This window comes from Parasteatoda tepidariorum, chromosome 2 (genome assembly GCF_043381705.1).
Source record: "Parasteatoda tepidariorum isolate YZ-2023 chromosome 2, CAS_Ptep_4.0, whole genome shotgun sequence".
NCBI lineage: Eukaryota > Metazoa > Arthropoda > Arachnida > Araneae > Theridiidae > Parasteatoda > Parasteatoda tepidariorum.
This window is the reverse complement of record NC_092205.1, coordinates 4,460,969-4,485,538: the sequence shown is the minus strand read 5'-3', so window position 1 is coordinate 4,485,538 and position 24,570 is coordinate 4,460,969. Positions and strand designations below refer to the sequence as shown.

The 24,570-nt window shown below is 29.7% G+C and overlaps 1 protein-coding gene across 11 annotated transcripts in view; it reads right to left on the bottom strand.

Annotated features, from left to right (window-relative positions):
- The window catches only part of LOC107446947 (protein still life, isoform SIF type 1), a 249,448-nt gene that overhangs the window by 132,236 nt on the left and 92,642 nt on the right, over positions 1 to 24,570 (bottom strand). For 7 of the 11 annotated variants that reach the window (XM_043050376.2, XM_071177066.1, XM_071177062.1 and 4 more), the window contains exons 2-3: positions 17,451 to 17,602; positions 4,922 to 5,103 (exon numbers count right to left, since the gene is read on the bottom strand). In XM_043050376.2, the coding sequence (XP_042906310.1) occupies positions 4,922 to 5,103; positions 17,451 to 17,572 (304 nt within the window). In that variant the 5' untranslated portion in view covers positions 17,573 to 17,602. The remainder of the gene's footprint in view (positions 1 to 4,921; positions 5,104 to 17,450; positions 17,603 to 24,570) is intronic. The other 4 variants (XM_071177065.1, XM_071177071.1, XM_071177067.1 and 1 more) reach the window with 1 other exon arrangement.

The following is a 24,570-nucleotide window of genomic DNA, read 5'->3' as shown; positions in this document are numbered from 1 at the left end:
TTAAAAAAGAACAAGATAGTCCATAACAGGTTATAACCTTTTGTTGAAATTCTAAGAACAAACTATGTTAATAAAAGAGTAAATCTGAAAACTACTTTGCACCCTAAAAACCTTATTTTGCAAATTGTTACTTAAGTATTCACAGTGTGATTATGCAAGGGTTATTGGAATAAATAAATAAATAATAAAACAGACCACCCTGAATTACTTTAAATCTAATGACACCTTGAACTACTATTGGTCTAATGATCGAATTTTCATATTATTGGACTCCATCTTACTTGTTTGAAGAGGTGACCTCAAATATGCTAATTAATTAGTGCAGATGATATTTTTAAGATACTAAATCAGACACAAAAACCTACTTTACACTTTAAATAAATGCTTATTATTTTTTAATATTTTATTTAATAATATTTATTTTATTTGTTAATAAATGTTAATAAATGCATGACAACATGCAAAATTTAAGCGAAATTGTTTGAATAGTCCCTGAGAAATCAAATTTTAAAAATATGTCTCTTTTGAAATTCGATTTTTTAGAAAATTGCTTTCAAATTTTGTAATTTTTCATTTAAAATTACATGCTCAAAAATTATATAAAAAATTGCTTACAATTTGAAAATTTTTCAACTATTCTTAAATAAAATAATAAAAAATAATAAGTGCTTACTAAAAATAATTTTTTGCATGGAATTATCTTTAGATAAACGAATTTTATAATTGTGCTCAAACATTTTTCAATTCGCTTAAAAATTTCTCGAGATAGGGTGGAATATGCAAAAATTAAAATTAACCTTAAAGGGTCTATTGGACCACTCTCTTGACCAAACTATTAGCACCATATTTCCTAGATTGCGGCTAACCTCCTGTAATTTATGGGCGAGAAATCCGAATCAGCCGAAAAAAGGTATGTTTATTCAGAGAAAGTGAGTTTTTGTGCGGATTTCGCAACCTAAAATATCGTCCGCACTGATTAACTAACATATTTGAGGTCACCTCCTCCAACCAATAAGATTGAGTCCTAGAACGTGAAGATACGATCACTAGATCAAAAGTTGTTCAGGGTGGTACACTTTTCTTTTTTTTAGAAAAATTGTACTTCAATTTCGTTAATCTACTATTTCTCACAGAGAAAATTTAACCTATAAATTGTAATAGTAGAATAATATAATCAAGGTATTCATCCTAGCTTCTCACCCCCCTATTTATTTTTAATAATTCTTTCCAAAATATTTCTTTCACTTGAGATTATAAAATCGCTGTTTTATCATAATTTAATCATTTTGCGAGTCATTCAAGTTAATCACCAAATTAATAAATTATATTAAAACAATTGTTTTTGATCTTATTTGATTGGAATTTTCAACAGTAATTATGAAGAAAAAAAATTAACGTAAAATTAAGTCAATTTAGACAAACGAAAGTACCAAGTTGTTATAGGAAAGTGTCAGTAGTCCTCTTCTCCAGAGGTCTTCACAATTATTGTATTTTTCCGTTTGGGGAAAACCATCTCTGTACTTCAAATTTCACTGAAAAGGACCTGTATGTTCTCTTGAGACAAATTGTCCAATATGTTGGATAAAATTTGTTTCAATTTTATCCCATAAATAAATAATACTTAATGATTTTTTAATGTTTGTATGCCATTATATATATATAAAGTGATTGTCTATGTGAAAATACAATAAACCTTACCTTAGTTATTCTCAGTTTTTTTTAAATACAATGAAGAATTATACCAATGACAAGCAAGAAAGCCGTGGTGGCTCAGGTGATCAGATCTTCCAATGAGAGGAACCGAGTTCAAATCCCAGCGATGATTGGTCGATACGATTTCCGCACTCGGGTTGCACCGACCACAGTGCTGACGTTAAATATCCTCAGTGGTAGACGAATCATGGATTAGAGTCCTCTTGCCGTGAGAGGTTTTTTTTTAGTTTTCCTCCCCATGTAACGTAAATGCGGGTTAGTCCTCCATGTCGGCAAATTTCTCCCAATACTTGATCTAAGAGTTCCCTTGTCTTCCGGATTGGGTTCAAAATTGCAAGGCTATGAAGATGAACATTTGTTCAACTCCATAAGATGATTCAATGACGGTTATAAAAATAAAATGGAAAGTAAGAAACTCAATTCAAGAAGCAGTTTGGACAATTGGATTACCTAGTGAAATCTTGTGATTTGACGGTGGATTTTGCTTAACGACTAAAATGTAAAAAAATACACTATAAAAATATCCTGCATTCTGCAAACATTTGTTGTTTTATTATGCAATAATTTAAAAAAAAGTTAATTAAGTTCAATTAATTGAATTTGAGATAAGACATATATTATTGCATTTAGGACTTTATTTTCTTCAAAGCTACATATTTCTTGAATGAAGTGGCAAATATTACATGAATATTAGGCGAAGTGGCAAAAAATTTCACTTCTTCATTTGTTATATTGATATTTTATTGATGATTTATATTGATAAATTGTTATATTGATAATTTGTTATATTTCTATAAAATGAATCCTTAAAAAAAATTAACAAAAAGCTAATTCACTTCAGATCAAACTTTAGAAAATTTAAGATCATTTTATCAATTTGAAAAAGTCCTCATTCCCTTTTGTCAAATATTTTATTTGACCGAAGAATTTTTCACATCATCAAATCAAAATTAATGAAGTGAATATTATTAAAGAGGAAAAAATCACTTTTTAGCATTCTATTGACAAATACGTTAAGACATTTTTTTAAATGCATATTTAGTATTTTTAGATTACATATACTGCAAATTTTACCCATTTCTGATGATTTAATAATAATTTTTCATAATTATTGCAAGTAGAACAGTTTAACAGGGCCCAATACCGCGCACTCTCGGACCTTACGCAGACAAAGTAGTCACCCACCACCTTATCGACTGCAGCCAGTGATGCTTGACTTCGGTGTTCTACTGGGAACCATGTCTCTTTACGATCAGTCCACTATGAAACCGGTTGAGGTAAAAGAATTTCTTTTAAAAAGTCCATAATCGAACCAAATGTTTCGTTGGTAATAAGAGAACTAAAATTGTTCTTAAATCATAAACTTGAAAAAAGAAGGGAAAAAAAACTTCTCTACCTTGCTAAAGTGTTTTTTCTTTGGTTGGAATAACAGAACTTCAAATGAGTTGATACGTCAGTTTCAGCGAGTTATATAAGGGCCTAAATAATTGTTTTATAAAAATTCTAGTCTAGCATTTTTATAGAATAAAGCATTTTTACAAACAACATAAAAGTTGTTATCATTAAAATATTTGACAAACAGAAAAGTCTCCAGTTTAATTTAAAACAATGGCTAGTGCTAAACCCCTTAGAAAGCTCCATTTTTTAAAAATATCTCTCCCTAACCATCTAATTGAAGTTTTTGAACAGTCTTTAAAGATGCTGCTGAAATTAATTAATGATTGCACTAATAATTAATCAGTAATTAAACACTAATTTTCAAATTGAATTATCCTCTCATTTTCTAGTTATAAAGTTCGTCTGAAAATGGCGCTTTGGACTAGCAGAACGGAAAACCTTAAAATATTGTTTTCTTGTGATGCTAGATCATTTTAACAGAAGTGTTTACTGGGGGCGGGAATCTGCTAATTTTGTGTTTAGACTGCATCATGTTTTTCTGCAAATAATTGTTAATTTAAAAACGCGGTTCAACTGTGCAACCTGTCAATGAAATTTCAAAATAGTTTCTGAACTTTTGGGAGCATAAATATTTTAGCTTCTTCAACAATATATAACCATTTGCAATAAGCCCATACTCTGATTGGTCTGATTCATTACCTTTTTACGATCTTTCTTTTCTTGATTTATTTCACCGTAACTGTTGCCATAGCGACGCGTTAGTGACAAAAAAATTATTGTAACTGACAATAGCTCGAGTCTACAACAAGTTTTACCAGATAAATATAGCTTTATAAATTTATTGAAAAATTTACTGTTTTATTATTTTTTAATTTTGAAAATTGCTGTCGAAAAGAATATGAAAGATTCTTGTAAAAAGGGCATTCAAAAGATTATTGCTTTCTCATTTACTTTTTTTTTAAATCTTATAATTATGTTTATCTGTCTAAAGTAAATAAATTATGTATTCTGTTCATCACCCACTCATTCCGCTTTTATATTATTTATCATAGATACTTTTTTCCTTTTTTTATTGCTATTAAAAGTACTCTTCATCTCGTAATTAGATTTACCTGCTTTAAGAATATAAATGATGATAATAACTCCACAGGTTTTCATAAATTTTAAAACTTTAATTTTGCGATTAATATTTATTTGCTCCAGAAGTTTTGTTTAATTTTATTGAATAATTTTAAACTGACAGCAAAATAACGTAAGACAAATTTTATTTTTTTTGTAAAAATTTCCATATAAATATTTAAACTAAGTTTACGAAATTTTGTGCTGCGATTGCAAATAACTATCAAGGTAAGTGATACAAATTACAAGCTTAGTGCTTGACTATCTGGCATTAGGAGTTCATAAATACTTGTTTTTTGTCGGTCCCTCAAATCTCTGAAAGCTTTAAATTTCATTCCTAAGTATGAACGAAACAGCTTTTAAGTTATAAAATAATCCTCTAAGTGTGAATTGAGAAGTTTTAAATAAACGTCCATTATTGTAGGCAGTGTATGCATTTCCGTTTTATAATCAGGATTACTAGTCTTAAGTAGATAAAAATATAACTACACAATGCTATAATCTCTCTTTTTCTCCTTTTTTGTGAATTGTTTAACGTTTTGTGAATTGTTGTTCAAACGTGTATTAAGAAAGTATTATTTATTAACTTTCTTTTTTTTATTTTATTCATTAATACTTTTTTTAAATCCTTATTAGTTTCAATTTCAATTCAGCAACCAAGATAAGCAAGAGAGGGAGGTGTGTAGTTCACCTGGCTGAACAAGACGGACATCGAGTATCTTTTCCACCTGTGAGTTGTAGGCAGTGATGTGGAAGATGCATTCCGGGCTGTCCTGCACACACGTGATATTCACCGGCACCAGATCTTCGGACACCTGCTGCCATCTGGCGGCTCCCGTTGAAGAGCTCACATGGAAAACCTCCGCCCAGAGCCTGTTAACATATACAACAACAATTATGCTTCAGAGAAGAACAATAAAACATAAAATGTATTTCTTTTTATGCAAACTTTTTCTTGCTTAATGATTGTTCAAGTCTTTATTTTAACCTTTTTTTTCTTTCATAAATCATAACAAGTCATTTGCTGAATGATTTAATCAAATTATTAATAAAATCAAATTAATAAATTAATAAAATTTTGATTTTGATTAAAATGCAGCACTTTTGTCATTCATTTTGTCTACGGTGTGCTTTATTAATATTTTTGACCCTTTATTAATATTTATACGATGGTTAGTAAAAAAAATAAATAAACAAGTAAAATTTAAAATTCGAAGGAAAATGAAATTAATATTTCGAACAACTCGCTAACATTAGGATTCCTCGTATTACTTCAATAAAAAATAAAATGTATTCTTTATTAAAATTTTAAATGTATTCTATTTATTTAATTTGTTTAATAAATTATTAAACAATCTGGTATTTTGCAATAATAAATGCGTAAATTTGTATTTTTTAAATTTTAGACAAATTGCAAAATTAAAAAAAAAGTTATGGACTAATGATTACGATTATAATTATTCATTCTTCCTTTTAATTTTCTTATATTCTTCTTTTCGTTCTTTTCTTAATTTTTTTTTTCAATTTCACGTCGGGCATTAATTTGAATACAGATATAGATACAACAAAAAGTAAGGGAAGTAGACAAAGGATTTCAATGAAAACCAGTTTAAACGATTCAATGAAGTAAATACTTCCAGAATTTATAGAAAGTGGAGCTACGTATACTAATTTAAATTGTAAATTTAATTCCAGAGCTGATTCAAAGGGATGAATATATTCATTAAATTATAGTGTAGGAATGAATTTCACAATTATAGCAAATTGTAGTATATGTGTAAATACAGCAATTGAATTGTAGCAATTGAATTGAATATGTGCAGTTTGTATTGCAGGTTTAATTTTAGAACTAACAACCATTTATTCCTTAAAATACAGCGAGATCTACGATAATTATGATCATTCGCTGACAAGAAGGAAGCAAAGGAAGAAATACGAATGATGCAATCAATAAAGTTTCCTGATTTCTGTACAGAGAAAAAAAATTAAGGTAAAATTGCCGTTTTAATAACGACATGGTAATTTTATGGAACTGCGTATTATCGTTATAATAAGGACATTTTTAAAAAAAGAAATATAATTCTGGTTAATAAAACCACAATATACGGAATTTAAACAATTCTTTTGACAATTTTTCCTATCATATGGTAACAGTTAACCCAAAATTCTGGTTCTCTAACTTACAGTTCTTGCTATCGAGCATTTAGTAGAATAAATAAAACTGAAAAGTTAACCGAAAAGATGATTTTTATACCATGCTCTAAGATATCATGATAAAATTAATACATTTTTCCACACTTAGAAAATTTTATTACGTATTATAAAACCACTCTTAATTATTATATTTACCAAAATCATTACCAAAGCGCTTCAGTAAAAATCACCAAGCTTTTTGATGTTCCCATAGAGCCAGAAATTAGGAAAATTTTACCATATTCTGGTAGTTTCGACCATACATTTTTCTCTGTGTAGAAGAAAGTAATACAATTTAAGACATCGACCTTTTCTTAAACTATTTTTGATTCGCTCAGAAGTTTCTTAGCTTTAAAATAGTAAGTGAATAAGTAATCACAGCAACCCACGTACCAGCTTGAACACTGTATAGTTGTATTGATCCTAAAGTAGGAGTGAAGTAGCAAAAACACACGCATGAATAAAAATACATTATATTGTAGAACTAACTAAGGAATCAGTTTGAAATGGCGCATACTGCTTTGTATTGCAAAGTTAATAGAAAATGATTCAAATACACACTTTGTAATTTAGGGTTAACTTTATAGTTAATACAAAGGGACGCATATATACATTAGTTTGCATTGTAACATGGAATGCAGAATTATTGTTAAATGAAGCATATTTACAGCACTTTATATTTCAGGGTTAATTTTGGAACTAACAAACATTCAGAAAAAGAAATTTCCGTAAAATTGAATTTAGAGATAATGTAAATTGACGCACGCCTACAACACTATTGTAGATTGATCTTAGAACTAGCAACCATTTAAGAAAAGAAGAAAAAAAATAAATAAATAAAAATAACAAGTTCGTTGATAAATCCTATATGATAAATAATGAAGGAATGAAAGAGACAAGGATGATAAAACTAATAAAGTTTATTGATTTCTGATAGAAAGCAATACAATTTAATACAGTGGCATTTTCTTTTCACGCTAAAACGACGCTTTAAACAAAGTTATTCCTTAAACTTTAACCATTACTTATTCCATCAGACGACTCTGCTTCAAAATAGTAAGTGAATGAGTAAATACAGCGACCCACGTACCAGCTTGAATACTGTATCGATCCTATAGTGGGTGAGAAGCAGCAATAATATGGATAAAAAAATAAAACAAGAAACTTCCGTTTCAGAATAGTTTTAGTATTGTAGTCACGTCTCTGTCGAGTCTTTTATCAGCAAAACTAGACCCGAATAATAACTAGTATTCAATATTGAGTCAGGTGTATTTTTTCTCTGTCGTTCATGCGCTTAAAATTTTTATTAATTGCGTTCTTTTAGTCAATAACAAAACTTATGAAACAGTTTATAACTTGATTGGAACCTGTTACTTTCGTTCTTTTTTTTAAATGACTATGTAGTTAAATTACTGGAATACTTAATGGAATCCCATTTCATGAGCAACGATGATTGAATAAAAAAATTTTTGTAAAAGTATTTTATATTTATACAGTTTTATAAAATTATTGTAGTAAAATATTATAATAAAATGTAATATTCTTAATTTACTATACCAATTCGATAAATTTATCACATTATAGGATCTTCATTATCGCAGAATCACGGCAAGCCGTGAAGAAATTTGAGGTTTTCAATTATTAACAATTATTTCAATTATCTTTATTTATTTTCAATTATAATTATTATTAATTTAGAGCCCAACTAACAAGACAAAGAGTCTTGAATTATGAAAAATCCTCTACACAAAAATTAAATTCTGAACGAAAAATAAAAGTATGCATTTTTAAGTGAACCAAATAAATATGAACGAAAAATACAGTTATTTAAGTGCCTTAAATTTGTGTTTAAAATATACATACAATTATAAAAAGATTTTCGTTTGTCTTACGCTTTATTGCCCTATTTATTACAAGTAGTAGAAATTTTCCTCTATTTACAGCCTTTATAACCTTACGTTTTTTTCCTCTTATATTAAAGTACAGGAGAAATAGAAATCATTCTTATTGAGGTTTGAAAGTACTCAAAAGTTAACTTTCGAATTTCGCATCATACAAAAAAATAATTCTAGAAAAATTTGCAACTCATACTGATATGAGCGTCAGACTACTCCAATTAACACCTCATTTGTTACTCTAGAATTCTGACCAATTCTCTTTATAGTTCATGTTTTGCTTTTATTTATTTTTTAAAAAAAATAATTTAAATGAAAAATTAGGAAATTTCCGTGGAAATAATTATCTAAGTAGTGGATATTAAAAAAAAATTTTTTTTTTTAATTTTTAACTTCTGTTTTAATTTTTATATCCAGAACAATAATCGGCTGTAAGCTTCCGAAAGTCTGAAAACTAACCCTGGTGATTTTCATTCGAATAAATAATACAAAATTGATCAAATATTGGTAATTTTTGGTTTTAGTATTCATTTTATTTAGTAAAAACTTTTTCAAATTAAGAAATTTAGCGAAGCTTTTGATTTTGATTTTATATCCACAACAATAATCGACTGTAAGTTTCCGAAAATCTGAAAACAAACCCTAGTCTTTTTCATTTAAATAAGTAATGCAAAATAATTCAAATCTTGGTCTTTTTTGGTTTCAGTATTTATTTTTATTTCATTTAGTTAAAACACTTTCAAATTAAGAAACTTAGTGAAGCTTTTCCTGAGAACTATTGCTCAAATAGTTAATTTTCCAAATCGTTTTCTAATTTTAAGCTTTACTTTTCAATTGAAAATAAGACATTTATTGAATAACAATATTGTTTTACAATTCCTTTTAAGATTTCCAAATTCTGAAAACTAAATTTAATATAATTTTTTTTATGAATTCTGGACTAAGTAATTCAGTCTAGCTAAACAAAACAGAATAAATCATAAATGGGATCCTTTTTTGATGTTGAACTTTAAAAAAAAGAAACTTTAAAATGAGAATTTGTGAAAATATTTCAATTAAAACGAAAAACTGTATACAGTAGATTTTCAAAATCGTTTTTGAATTTTAAGCAGGTTTTTTTAGAAAGATATTTCTGGATTTTTCTTCTTTAACAAAATATTTCAGAGTGTTTGGCTGCTAGTTGCTCAGAAACTGAAAATTAATTTCATTTACTCATTTCATAATTAAAATAAGAGAGCAGAGCCCTACCCCTACTATATTAGCTGGAAACAGCATCTTTAATTTGAAAATTTTGAAGAAAAAAAGAACTTGAGAAGAATTTATCTGGGACAGTTCATTCCTCCTTTTACTCATTTCAAACTTTTTAGAGATGCATAATTAGTATCGATTTTTCAAAAGTCGTTCTTCTCCTGGAACTTTCTTCTTCCTTTTTTTTTTTCCTTTCTCGAGCTTTTCTTGTTAGTTTTGACCCCTGGGTTATTTACTTTTCTGTTAAAGAGAATTGCCAAGAGTGGAATAAAAACGAAGGATGAAGAAGATTCAGATTTTCCAGCGAGGGAGGCGCCATCTTGCGGAAGATGATGCGACTGGTGATAGGAGTATAAGAACAACTGCTGCTTCAGAGAGGAATAAGGAAGACAAGGGAAAGGGGCTGTAAAAATTCGGAGAAACCAATCAAAATTAAGGTTACAACAGCTTGCGAAAAAGTGAAAGCCGATAATGAGAGTCATTTAAGAAATGTGCTGAAATTTTCTTCCAGAAATTGCTCGTTTTTCGTCATTTTTCTCGGCAATCGCATCGAGGAAGAAAAATTTTTTTCACTTTTTGCTTTTTTAGCACGGAACATATTTGGGCCGCTAATATTCTCTCTTGTGCATTGAAATACTCTATCCTCTCAATGAAGATGTATGAGATATAAATTTGTATAATTTTTTTTTAGTAAATTACTTATAGACGAAAAAAAAACAGATAATCAGATTGGCTTACTTCAAAAGAAGCTGAAATTTATTTGAATCTGAAAACAAAAATATTTCATAACTTAATTAAGATTCTTATATTTTTGCAAGTCGAATGTCAGTTCATAGTTTTAGGCTGAGAAATTACAATTAACTACAAAAGTGGTCATATTCTATCGCGTACTTTTCCTACATGCATTACTATAAGCTATAAGTGTTTGAAAATGTATAACTATGACAACTAAAAGATAATACCGTATCTTTCTATTATCTGTTTTATATCTCACCATTAAGTTGTCTCCTTTAAAAGGAACATTTCAATACTTATTCTTGCCTCTGTTAAAATTTTCATAGAATGCTTTCAACAGTTTATCGGCAGCAACAAAACTTAAATTTATCATCACGTTGCGTTACCTCCATCAACACTTACGTTTATCAACACATTTCATTTCGTTAATCGAAATTTACGTTCAGTTATCCTCTGCTTTCCATAAGTGAATTTTTCCACATTGTTGTTACTCTGTTATGAACCAGGGAATATTGAAAAGTTATGAACGTTTCAATCAATAGTAAACGATCAAATAGTTCATAAATTGTCATATCAAAACAGTTTACTCGAGATGGGTCGTATTGTTCAATTTTTAAATTTCAGTTAATAAAAACATCTATGGTAAAACTTTGTTAGTTTGTATGTATATGACTTCGGAATGTATATAGGTTTTAATAAAAGTTTTACTATTAGGGATTTTTGAACGTTGTTTTTAATGAAAATCAATGTGTTCAGTTTTTCACATTTCTCTCATTGAAGAGACGACGAATGAGTTATCAAAGGATTTATATCAGTTTTTTTGGAACATGCTTAGTGGTTCCACAATCGGGTTGGACCAAATTGTTAATCTGGTAGGCGTCAGTGGAGGAAAATGCTGATGCAAGATCTTTTCAACATTGTTACATTTCAGTTGCTCAAGAGGAAATTGAAGGAGCTATTTTTACAAAAGATGTCTACTACTTTGGAGCATGAACAATAGCTCTGAGCCATATTTTTAATTTGCTAGATCTGATGATGAAATCCTCGCGGAATATCTGTGTAATATCTGTTTATTCAAGACGAATAATGTGCTACTTTTAACCCTTTAACTGCGACATATATTTCAGAAATGGAAATTTTTTTTGACTGTTTGATTTTGTTCTTTATATTCTTATAAAAGTCAGAAAATGGTTTTTTATTACAAAATTAAAATTTTAACTGCAATAACTACTGTATTTATGACTTTTACATACGCATTGGAAAAAGTAATGGATTACACACACATGTTTATTCAATTCGTGCAAATTAAACAATATTTTGAAGTATAAATATAACTAGTTTAATATAATATAAGAACACAACACTATGGTTTTCAATACATAAATTTTACAAATCTTTTACAGTATGGTAAATCCCAAAACACGGTACAGCACACACGCCCCTATCGCACTCTTTGCCCTTCACTGAAGTCGTAATCGGTGAAAATAATAGGACCACTCATGCCATCTATTAGGAAAATAGTGATTTAATTATATAAAAGTAGAAACAGCTCGGGCTTCACAAAATAGAAATGTTACTTTTTCTCCTGCCCGAAGACAGTTCAGGCATCATAAATACTGTACGTTGCCCCCAACTGCGGCTTAAAATATAACTTTTGAACATGCTCTAATCACAAATAGTTGGTTCATACTGTTACATTCATAATATTTATGCTAATGCATTGCTAGATTATTATAATATGTCCAATAATGTCATGAATATATGAATTGATTAGAATAATATTTTGCTAGATTTATAATCTATTGCGTCTAAGGATTCATAATTTTCTGCATTTATAGATTCATAATCTGCAAGACATCAATTGATAAAAACTCTCCCAAAGCTGTTACATTTCAATCCACCCAAAAAATAAAGGACGAGCTGCAGTTACAAAATAATTTTATCTGTTACAAAGTACGTTGATGCAAATATGCTCTAATTCCAATTGAGCTGTGGTGGCTCAGGGGATAGTACGTTCGCCTTCCAATGAGGTGCCCTAGATTCGAATTGCAGAGGTGACATGTTGATACGAATTCTGCTTCCGGCTCGCACAGACCACAGTGCTGACATAATATGTACTCAGTGGTAGACGGATCATGGGTTAGAATCTTCTAGCCGCCGGGTAAACCGCAGGAGATTTTCGTGGTTTTCCTCTCTATGCAACACAAATGCGGATTAGTTCCATCAAAAAAGTCCATCACGAAAACTAGTCTGTCTCAATCCAGGAGTTTTCTGGGTTGAGATCAAAATTACAATTATACGGAATTGAACACTGATAGTTGTGAGCTCAAAATTGGGGCGGCTGTTCAACGCCGGTAACAAAATAAAATGAAATTGGCTCATATTGCTATTCAATCAGTTATTATTAATTCAGATATTATAATATTATTTAATGATGAAGTGTTTGGAAGAAATCTGTTAAGTCTAGCTAATTTAAGTTCATCAAAACGAAGGGAAGCTACTTTTTCAAAATACTTATACTTTGAAACAGATATCTGCGTTGTATATTTTGTATTATAACAGCTGAAACACATTCCTTAAATGTAACTTTCGCTAACTATTAGTATGTAAGTCTATGTAAGAGCACTCTCACGCTATTGAATAGAAGAAACACATTCATTTTATGACACCAATCTCTTCCACATTTTCCCATCTGACGGACATTATCCTCAAAAGAAAAAGAACTCTTAAAGATAGTGAATTCTAAATCTTCGCCCTTATCTCTTTTGCCGCTTATTTCACCCTGAAGAGCGTGTAGAAGTCGCTGCATTATTCCCATTATTGTTAAGATAACCGTTAAGATTGCGAGTAAAGGCGAATCTTTGGGGGAATAAGAGCAAAATCGCGCTCACCCTGAGAAGGGAGTTCATCGTTTTAAGGAATTAAGAAGGGCACAAAGAATCGAAATTGTCGCCATGGTGACAGGATTCTGCATTTCGAAAACAGACGACATAATTTTCCAGCATGTTAAAACAAGCAGAGAATACGTTGTTTGTTGGGAGGAAGTTTCGAATCTAAATCAAGGGGGCTGCAGTTTTAGCCCCTTTTGTCATTCCAATAATTAAAGTTATTAAATTAATTGCATGAAATTAATGACTAGCCTTTTATTTTTCAAAATTAAAATTAAAGTAACATATTAGAAGGATACTAAAACATGTCTTACCAAGACTCAGCACCCATTGATTCTATTGGACACCATTTCATATAATTTTATCACTTAGTTTTAATAAAAAAATTTTATATTTATATGCTTTCATCAAAAATTATTTCTATTTATATACTTTGATTATGTAAAAGTATAACTGGTTTTACTGTTGTTGGTCAGAATTTTAATTTGCAATGAAAATTTTTAAACAATATAAGAAATTTTAATCTATTATTCTCTTTACATTTTTATGACATATAAACATCTTTTTATTTGAGTCTTATAGAGTTTGTTTCATAGCGAAAATGAGAAAAAATCCACTATAAAAATGTCACATAATATGCAAAATTTTCTAAAAGTTAACATTTATCATTTTTATACATTAATTAAAAATTAGTTAGATTAAATTAATTGAAATTTGTTTTAAATTCTTTTTATAAAATTTATGAGTATACCTTCTTCTAAGCTACATATTTTGTGAAAAAACATATTTTCTACCTTTACTTAAATATCTGATCTCAGAAGGATATAATCACGTGGTTGTGCATGGTATGCTAACGTTACAGTTTTAAAGTTTCGGCTTATTATCACGTTGAATCAATTTTTGGAAAAAATTTAACTGGGTACCTGAAAGTGACGTCACGCGTATCTGCCGAACCTGATTGGCTGTCCCACGCTTAACGTTGCTTGCCAATATCCAATTAAATATATAGCCTGTGTTATATCTAATAACAGGTTATGTACTTAAATTTTGAGTCATATTTATGAATTGATTTTTAAATTGATCCACATAAAATGATCCAATTTTACTTAATAGGAAGTTTTGAACAAAATTTTAAATTAAGTTGCATTTTAGATGAATTAATACTAAAATGAAACTAAAATAAATGATATATATTAAAGCAAAACAGCAATAATTATTTTTATATAAAACATTTAAAAAATATTATGAAGTAAGAGCAAACAATGGTTAAACAAATAATGAATTTGTTATAAAATAGTAATAAATAATATGATCCGTGGGCGGACTTGCATGAAGAAAATTGCCTTCAAATTGCAGATGTTGTATATAGGATCACATTTAAAATTATTTTCTATCCGTGACACAACACTAAACAACCAACCAAATAATATGATAAAACAGAAATAATTATATTGAAAAAATATTAATAAAAATTGTAAAAACGTAAAAAATGTTATGATTAAGACATAATAAAAGTTACGATGAAAAATATGATAAAGGTAGGATTAAACAATAATTATTATTATAAAAATATCATAAATGTTAGGCTAAAAATCTAAAACAATAGTTAATGTAATAATAAAACAAACAAACAAAACAATTATGAAAATAATTCTTCCTCACATAAATATTGTATAAGAGTGATTTTAAGCAATTTAAAATTAGTTATAGGTTTCAATTTCTATGAATAATATCGTTTTTATTGACTTTTCATTTGGTTCATATATTTGAAAATAGGTTATGGAGTTACAATAAATTAATTTCACACTTTTTGATTTATTGTATCTGATAACAATATTTAAATACAATTATAAAAAAATTATTGCATACAATTATAAAAATAAAATTATAAAAAATAAGGCATGTTATATTTCTATAGTCATTATAGATTCATAAAATATAACTTATTGTTTGGCTGAAAAATATGAAAATATAGTAGGTAATGTCATAATTTTGGGTACTTATAAATAGTGTTTCAATAAAATATACATCAATGGAAAATAAAGCTTTACTCTAGAAATCAGGCATTGCAATTAAAAGTCAAGCCATTTTAATGATCAGTTTAAAATCAAACACGCAAAATCTTAACAGCGAACACAAGTTTCGTTTCTGCGAAACATAACCGCCCTCAAATTTTCGAAAGGCTTATTTTCTCGCATTTAAGTACGGAATAAGATTTAAACGGTTTAACACTTTCAGTAATGTCTCTCCTGGTCGAAAAATTTATGCTACGATAATTACCGCCCAGGAAAGNTATTATTGGTTTCGGAGATTGACCTTTGTGCCGCTAGGAATAATTTTTTAAAAAGTGCGGTTTCGCTGTCGTACCACTGTGCTTCAAAGGGTTAAGGAGACTAAACGAAGATTATATGAGCCCCAAGCAGTTTCAAACTCATGAGTTAAAGGAGACAGTTTCAAGACCCAATCAACTATGAAACTGGATTTGGGATCTGATGGGCTCGTGAAAAATGGATACTAAATATAGGGTTACTAGGACAGCCTATAGTTTATATGCACCCCCGTCAGAATTTAATTTTAAATAAAATGGTAGATCATTGATTTTTTTTATTTTTAGGATGAAATTTTTTTTTAACCATGTATCTTATTGTTTATCGCTCTCTACCTTTTTGTTTGATACTTTCACTTTTGTTCTCATTTGTTAGCTTTATTCCAGTTTCGATTTGAATCAGACTTAACTAGTAGTGTTTTTTTTTACGCTAGCTATAAACTAATTTTCTCATTTTGATATTTCTCAGAAATTTGGATATTTTTCAGTATATATTTTTTTCAGAATATTCTGGAGCTAAATTAACATTGTACTTTAGAGCAATGGTTCCCATAGGGCAGGGGTGGCGAACCTTTATACACCAACGTGCCAGTTTTTCTAAAAAATTGCTTAATGAGGTCATAGACGTGCCGTCAAATAATTCTGACTTCGTGATTATATATAAATTTAACAAANATTTTAGAGCAGTGGTTCCCATAGGGTGTTCACCAGAATATACAAATTCGGCTGAATGAGTATCCCAATTTTTGAATTTATAAAGTGTAACATGCTTCTCTATTTAATTTAATTTCAGCAAACCAATTCTTGCTTCTTGACCTAAAATTACATGTTCTCAATTTTAGCTCCATGATAAAGTTCAGAGTTCAACAATTCTGAAATAATTTTCATTTTCTTAGCTTTATTAGAAGTATTTGCATGACTTTTTCAAAAGTTCTTCAGGAGTCTCATGCAAAGCATAACAAACTTTTAAATGTAAAGTTTGCACTTTCTCATAATATCAGTTAGTATTAGTTTTTAAGCATTGTTTGCACTCTTATACTAATATGTTTATACTCTTTTACAAGTTAAGAAAAAAACATGACCCCAATGGAAGGAGCCTGTTTGCATCTAAGAGCACACCAAATGGGAACCAAGCTCCCAACACAAACGTATATCAATATTGTCAACCCTTGACACTTTTACGTAGCTTCCTTTCCTAATCTTACTTAATTATTAATATTAATAATAGTTATTAACAATTATAATCTCTTAACAAGTAATAAGAATTAACAAAAGTGATATTTAAATGTCGTAACAAATATACGTCTTTCTGTTCGTATTTAAAGAAACTGATGAAAGAATATTGTTTTTTTCCAGAAGATTTTCTTCTACAGCGAAACAAAAGCAAAAATCTGACATTTCTGACAAGGACATGTCAGCATAAGACGTGCCATATTTATGGGTCCAATCAAATCTAATGCTCTTGAGACGTCATATAGTTGTTTTTTTAAGAACGAAAGTTCTCCTTTTATCAAAATATGTCACCGAGTCTAGGATTCCAGCAAGACTACGACACTGAATCCTTTTTTTTAATAATTCTATGATATATATCGTAAAAGATAACATGAATTAAATTTCTGTCTGACGTGCTTAACTTTTAAAAGCTTTTATAATGTTTTGAAAGCATATTTGTGTAATTTGATTACGAAATAAAACGGAACTATATGCACTCTCGGATGATTACTGAAATCATATACCGTAATATGGTCCTCTCTTAACTTGCAGCGGAGTATAGATATGGTAAATTGCGTTTCTTTATTTAAGCAATCTTAATAGTTTTAATTCATATGTTTCACATGTTTTCATATGAATATTATAGTTAAGCAGGTGTGAATCTACAAATGAAAGCAGGAATTGAGGGATTGTAGGGGGGCTAGCAGAAAAATAAGTACAGACCAACGTTGTTCTGACCTGAGCAGGTGTCCATCTCTTCTGCGGGAGTTGTTCCATGGCGAGTCCTCATAGCGATAAGCCTTCCGTATCAAGGGTGCGCACGAACAGCTCAGCTTATTGCCCATCACCACATCTCACACTGTCACTTTCCCCACCTAAAATTCATCAAACGAACAACAATTTATAAAAATTCCAGACTTAATTGCATCAAACAACAGTTTATACACAATACCGGACTTAAATGCATCGAGCAATATTTGCATACAACACTAGCCTTAAATGTATCAAACAACAATTATATGCAATACCGGCCCTTAAATGCATCAAACAACATTTACATACAATAGCGGTCCTAAATGTATCAGACAGCAATTTATTTACAATACCTACCTTAATTGCATCAAACAATAATTGCATGCAATACCAACCTCAAAGGCATCAAACAACAATTACATACAATACCAACCTCAAAATCATCAAACAAACAATAAAAACTCTGCATAATGAAATGAAATTTCACATGAAATGCATTTAACTTTGAATACAAAAATTATATCTTTGTTAACTAATTAAAAATTTGAATAGTCAACTACGGAAAAAAACGTAAGGGATATAGTAATATATGGTTTGTTGCGTTCTGTTTAGGAAATCAGAAATTTGTTCTCGCCGAAGTTCTGAATTAGTTATTAAAGTTGTTAACCCTTTGATACAGATGGGGTCCAGTGCCTTTGACCAGTGCCTTTTCCTTATATTTTTTCTCTGATGCTCTAATTACAAGCAAAAATATATTTTAGTATTTTTTAATTATTAAAATAAATTTTTTAGATTATCGAAATTATATTAGTACGAAAATGAATAAAAAAAGTAGTTTAACGTTTTTTTCCTTCATGTTCAAAAATTTATCAATTGACTTTGAGAATTAAAGAAATTTCAATGAAGAATAACTCTTTTTCTTAGATCTAAACAACTGCAAATAAGTGCAAATTTGAAAAATTATTGTTTGGAAGATTTTACCTTTAACGCAGAAAAAGAAGACACCAGTGTTTCATGCTGTATTTCATAACCATAAAAAATTAAAATCATAAATATAAAACTTTTCAATTTTCTTTACCTAAATTAATATCAAATAGTGAAAAAAAATATGAAAAATATATTTAATAAAAATTTTGAGTCAAAGCTTTAGGAGATTGCGTTTCTAACTTCAAATATAAAAACCTACGATAACTATATAGCGTGTTTTGAAAATAACTATCATTCAAAGAAAATGTGTGGTCCAACACAATTTTGTTTGAAAACAAAATTAACAGACTTCCACTCATATTTTTCTCTTGGAATGATTTGATATTTTGCAAAAATCGTTGTTTTATAGTTTTTTCTAGGCAGTATCATCTTTTGATGAGCTTAGTAATAAAATTTGAAGGATATTTAAAAAAAAAGAAAAGATTACTCCTTTTTCTTAACAGAATATAGCAAAACATACAGTCCTCTGTCTTTCCATTTTTTTAATTAATTGTTCAAATAATTTGCAATTTTTTATATATCTTGCAATTGTAACCATGGAAACATTTCAAATTTCTGAAATTTGATTCGAATTTTGATCCTAAAAAATAATTGGCAAGTATGCTAAGTTGGATTTTTACCAACTTCAATCAGAATTTGTAAAGAATCGAATACTTGAGTTATGAAATTTATAAGCCAAAAACGGCTGCATTTTAAAATTTTCATTTTTCAAGAACTCTTTGACCGATTTCTTTAAAATTTTGAATTTTGTCATTTAACTATTCAAATCATAATTTGTGAAGTATCGAACAGCTCTTAAGTTATAAAGTTAATGCCGTTATAAAGTTAGTTATCTGTCGTTTAAGTATACGACATAGTTAAAACTGCAGTAAAAGTTTATGTACTTTTCAATTAAAAAAAATTTAGACTACTATTATTAAATAAATTGATAAAAATTATAAATTGCTATTAAAAACTATATTTTTGCATGGAATAATTTTTAGATAAACGAATTTTATAATTCTGTGCAATTTTTTGTTTTTGATTTACTAAAGATAAATTACCAGGCTATGACGAAATACGCAAATAGAAAGATTAAAGTTAAGGAAATCATTGGTTTTTAGTGCGGATTATTAGAACTAAAAGTTATTCAGGGAGATATTTTATTTTTCTGCTCTCTGTGTACAGGTTTGCTTTCTCGATCAGCTTTATCCTTCCTATACTTCTATCCGGCTTTTATTGACCACAAACATTTTATCTTTGTAATCACAACAACAAACTTTCTAAAGTCTTTACCAACATCCTTTGTTGCAAACATAAATTTTAATTACGATTCATCGCTGTTTTGAAGAATTTATGAAATTTTTTTCCTTAAGTTTTGAGCATTATCCTCACATATTTTAGATGATGCTATTGACGGAATTTATTTAAAAACGAAAATTTTTATATGTCATATTAAGAGACAGGTTTAAAAATTTTCGCTCCATAAAAAAATATCAACAGTACATTATTTAGCATTGATTTGGGAGATCATAAAAATTTCTCATAGAAAAATAATTATTTTCATTTCGTCTCTTATGGAAAAACAAAACAACATTCAAAACTTAACGCATCAGTGGTGAGAGCTCAAACAACAGCTTCTTGAGCACGTAACAACACTTCTCGTACGTCAACGATTTCAACCGAACACAGATTAAGAACAATAACTATTTTTTCTTGAAATCTAAAATTAACAAAAATAACTATCATAAATACCCTCAAAGCAAGTTCGAAGATTTAATTAAAAGTTCCTTTCATTGTTAGCAAGCGAAAACAAAATGAAAAAAAACTTACAAGTAGTTTTATTTGTAACCCCCAAGCAATTTTTTTTAGAAAAAAAAACAAGAATTCCATGTGGACAACTAAGTTGCATTGTTATTTTATTTCACCCGTTTTATTTTTGTTATTGCAACTTTTTTCTTCGTAGAACAAACTGCGATGTGTCAATTTTATCATTTTTATTTTGTGACCGTTCTGAGCAAGGTGGACCAAAATATTTACCTTTGGATCGATACTCCTCATTTTCTGGAACCCTCCCCCCCCCTTTCCCGGACTTCTATTTTCCTCTTTTTATCTCGTCTTTTCCTCCAACGGTTTACTTAATTATAAGCAAAAGTTCTTCTTCGAATCTGAGAGGTAAGAGTATTTTCATGGAGATCTTTGAGGTTGAGACGTTAGGTTTATTTGACAAGTTCCAACATCTATGTTCGATAATTGTAGAATAATTGATTGATTTCTATAATTGATTTGGGTATGGAAGTTCTTCTATTATCCAACACTAAATGAGTTAACGAAACTTTAGCAAAAAGAAAGTTCTTCTAAGCAAATAAATAGGAGAAAGTATGCACGGTGTTATACAACAGTGAAAGTACATACTAAGTCATTAAAATAAATTTGAATTCAAATAAATGACATGTAATTCGTTAAACCTATTAGAAATGTGCTATAGTATAATTCGTAATATAAATCAAAGATCGTCAAATAAATTCGTAATATATAAATTCGTGAAAAAAAGCGCTTTCGACAAAATACTAAAAGAGAGATCTATCGACAAAGACTACTCACTTCTGCCTAGCTTAATACTATGAGATTGCCGCAGCTGATGATCTCTGGTTATTTCCGTTTCCGTTTCTTAAAAGCGCTATTTGTTGAGCCACCTCAGCTAAATTTGGCATGTGACATTTTTAACGGCAATCATGGGTCGATTCGCCGTGTAAGAGAAATAGTAGCATAAGCAAAGCAAAGCAAACGTTGTCACCGGCGGAAAAGAAATACAGTCAAAATTTGGATGCCACGTAAGAGAATTATATATGTTAGATACATTACAATACATTAAAATACATTAGCAATGCCTGCTAGTGAAAATAAAAATAAAAGCAGCAGCGATCGCCATAGCAACGCATGCGCACTGTTTACTATTACTGTTGAACACAGTTGAAAAGTGTGTGCACGCCATCAAATCCAAACCAAAACCCATTTTGCCAATGGGTAATAAAATAAAATAAAGCGCCCTGAATGACTTTTGATCTAATGCTCAGATTTTCACGTACTAAAACTCAATATTAATGTTGGGCAAACTAATTTTCTAATTGTGTGCAAAAAATTTTCAATACGCTGAAACATTTTACAAGGTATGGCGAAACACTTAAAAAGTAAAATTGACATTAGTGTGTTCAAACTTTGGGGTGCGCTCCTGACCAAAATACAGGGAGCATATATTTACCAGAATTCGACTACCCGCTTTGTTTAGAGGGTCAAGAAAATCTATCAAAAAATGTATGTTTAATCAGAGACATTGCTTTGTGTCTGATTTCGATTCTTAGCCTGTTTACATCGAAGTGCCCGCCAAATGGATGATAAGCTCTCAATTCGAACATGTATCAACATCGCCAACTCTTAAAACGACGTTGCACAGCCTTCCTTTTGCTTGCTTTCTTAAATCGTGTGAAAGGAGGAAAATAAAACTTTTGTTTTGAAAATAAAACTTTAGTTTCGAATCAAAACTATTGTTTCACTAATAAGGATTGATAAAAATGATATCTAAAAATCTAATCGTAACAAATATATCGTTCGCATTTAAAGAAACTGATGAAAGAATAATAAATATTAAAAGGGAAATTCTACAATAACTTTAAATCTACATAATCTAAAATTGTTTTGAAAAAATAAAGACTAAGAAGTTTACTGTCTAAATTATCTTTCTTTGTTCTTAAGACTGTTTTTCGAAAGCTCTTTAGTAGCATGAAATGATGTTTTCGTGCAAATAATATGCTATTTTTATAACTGATTTGAGTTTGCAACAGTTACTCACGTATCGGTTAAACTTCACCGTCAGGTCAAGTTTAGCCGATTTTTAGTCAGCGCCCTCAGTATTTATTCTGAAAACATCAATATGGAGAAAAGTCAGTTTTTAGACAATGAAAAGCGTTTGTGATCTAATTTTTCAATATTTAGAAATTTACTCCAATGCTGCATTATCTGGGCTCATAAAAATTTGCAAAAAATGGGAATAAGACATTGCTTTTGATAAATTTTATCTAGGTGAAAAATGCTTCCAAATGTGAGATTTTTCAAAAAGTTTAAGAACTTTTAAAATATTTTAGTTATTTGTCCGTTCTAAAGACTAAATAATTTTTACAGCAGTATACATATGTAGTTTAAAATTATAATTTACTTCAAGTGTAAGGCATACAAATTGTGACTTTTTTTTATTTTCCTCGATGGAAGAGCTTCGAAAAACCTTGTTTAACAGCTTAAAACACTAGAAAGGAATTTTAATATTATTTGTCGCACTCCTTTCTTCGCCCAAAGAAAGGGATCACGTGACAAGAAAGAATCTGATGTTTGGGACAAGGACAGATTGAGAAATATGATAGCGTGCTTGCTCTATCACTATGGCAGCTCTATGGTCTTCACATCCCTTCGACAGTTGAGTTGGGAGGGGAGGAAGAAACTTCTCAAGCGATTTGAGAAAATATTTAGTCCCGTCATATTAATATACAAATTGTAGTGTATCTATAAAAATACAGTTCCAATTCACTAGTGCATAAGACATGTTGACTCGTTTTTTTGATGAGGTTACCTTTTCATAGATGAAGGTTGATAGTGTCGATATCTACTCTCCCCACATGGGTGACCTTCGGACGTGATATGAACATGCCTACCTTGACAGAAACTCCCTCTTCGATTTGAACATGCCTACCTCGATCGATTGTCCACATTGAACAGTTGACTTGCTACTCGTGACTGTGACATTATCCAACTCCTCGTGCTGTTGCTACTCAGTCTCGGTCACACACAACGTCGGCCTGCATACACTCGACTGCTAACAGAAACACGGGAGCAACCACTACCTTGAACTTAATACAGCTCTCACGTTCATCATTTAAAAAGTACGGTGATCTTAATACAGCTCTCCCGGCGTCTCACAAAACAGCAATGAATCAAATAGTGGTATCCCTTCATCGAATTCTATCACAGATATAATTCTGGAAGAGGAGTACTGTAGTGTGTCTACCACTAAAAAAATACAATTCCTATTCACTAGTATATAAGACACGTTAACGCTATTCTATGATGGTGTACCTTTTCATAGATGACATGGTCGATAACCTTCACCCCACACAAGCGTTTAACAATAATTTATTCTTATGTATAAAAGGAAGAAAAAAAAACTATACATAATTATACAGATGCTCAGCTATCTCTCCGGTGACAAAAGAAATAAATGGGATGGTTCCGAGAAATATTATTTCATAACAGTGAAACGAATTCTTCAAGATATATGGAAATTTAAAACCCTGATTCAGATGAGAGAAACTAAAAATAGTTGAAAGCAACAAAGTAACGTATCGATTGATTGTAAGGAATTGTGGGTTCATTGACCCCGTCATGAGACAACATGTTTTTGAAAAGCTTATTATCAATGAGATTTCTGGCATTGGTAGTATATTCAAAATACTGTTGGCTTCTCAATTAGTTTTTTTTTAAGTCAATTAATTGATTAAAATAAAGGAAGCAACGCTCTTAGTGAAAGTCGGCATTTTCCAGTAAACACAAGAAACATTTTTGCAAAGGAAATTACGCTTTATTGGATGAATAGAAACAAAATTAAATTAAATAATACGTAAATGATAACGGATGAATTCGACATGAATAAACTCTATAAATGGGGGTAACTTTTTCATTGACTTTCAAATAATTATTTAAGATACATGTCAAAATGAGATGGGCAGCAAATTAATTTTTTAGCGAGAAAGGAAAAAAAAAACGAAACCAATCGAATCACTAAAGTGGAAGTTATTACGAAAGCATCAAAACCAGTTTGATTGCTTGAGGACATTTTGAGGCCTTCTAACATCTTTTTGAGTGTTAGCTTCTAATATATTGAGCAACAATTGATACAATTTCATTACTTAAAAATAATATTTTAAGATTGGTTTTTCTGTTTATCTTTCCTTTACAAAATAAATTCTCTAGGTAAAAATATAATTGGTTTTACCTTATTTGGTTAAAGTTTTCAAATACAAAGAGAAATTATAAGGAAGTTAAAAAATTCAAATCGAGCAACCTTTGAGACTGTTTT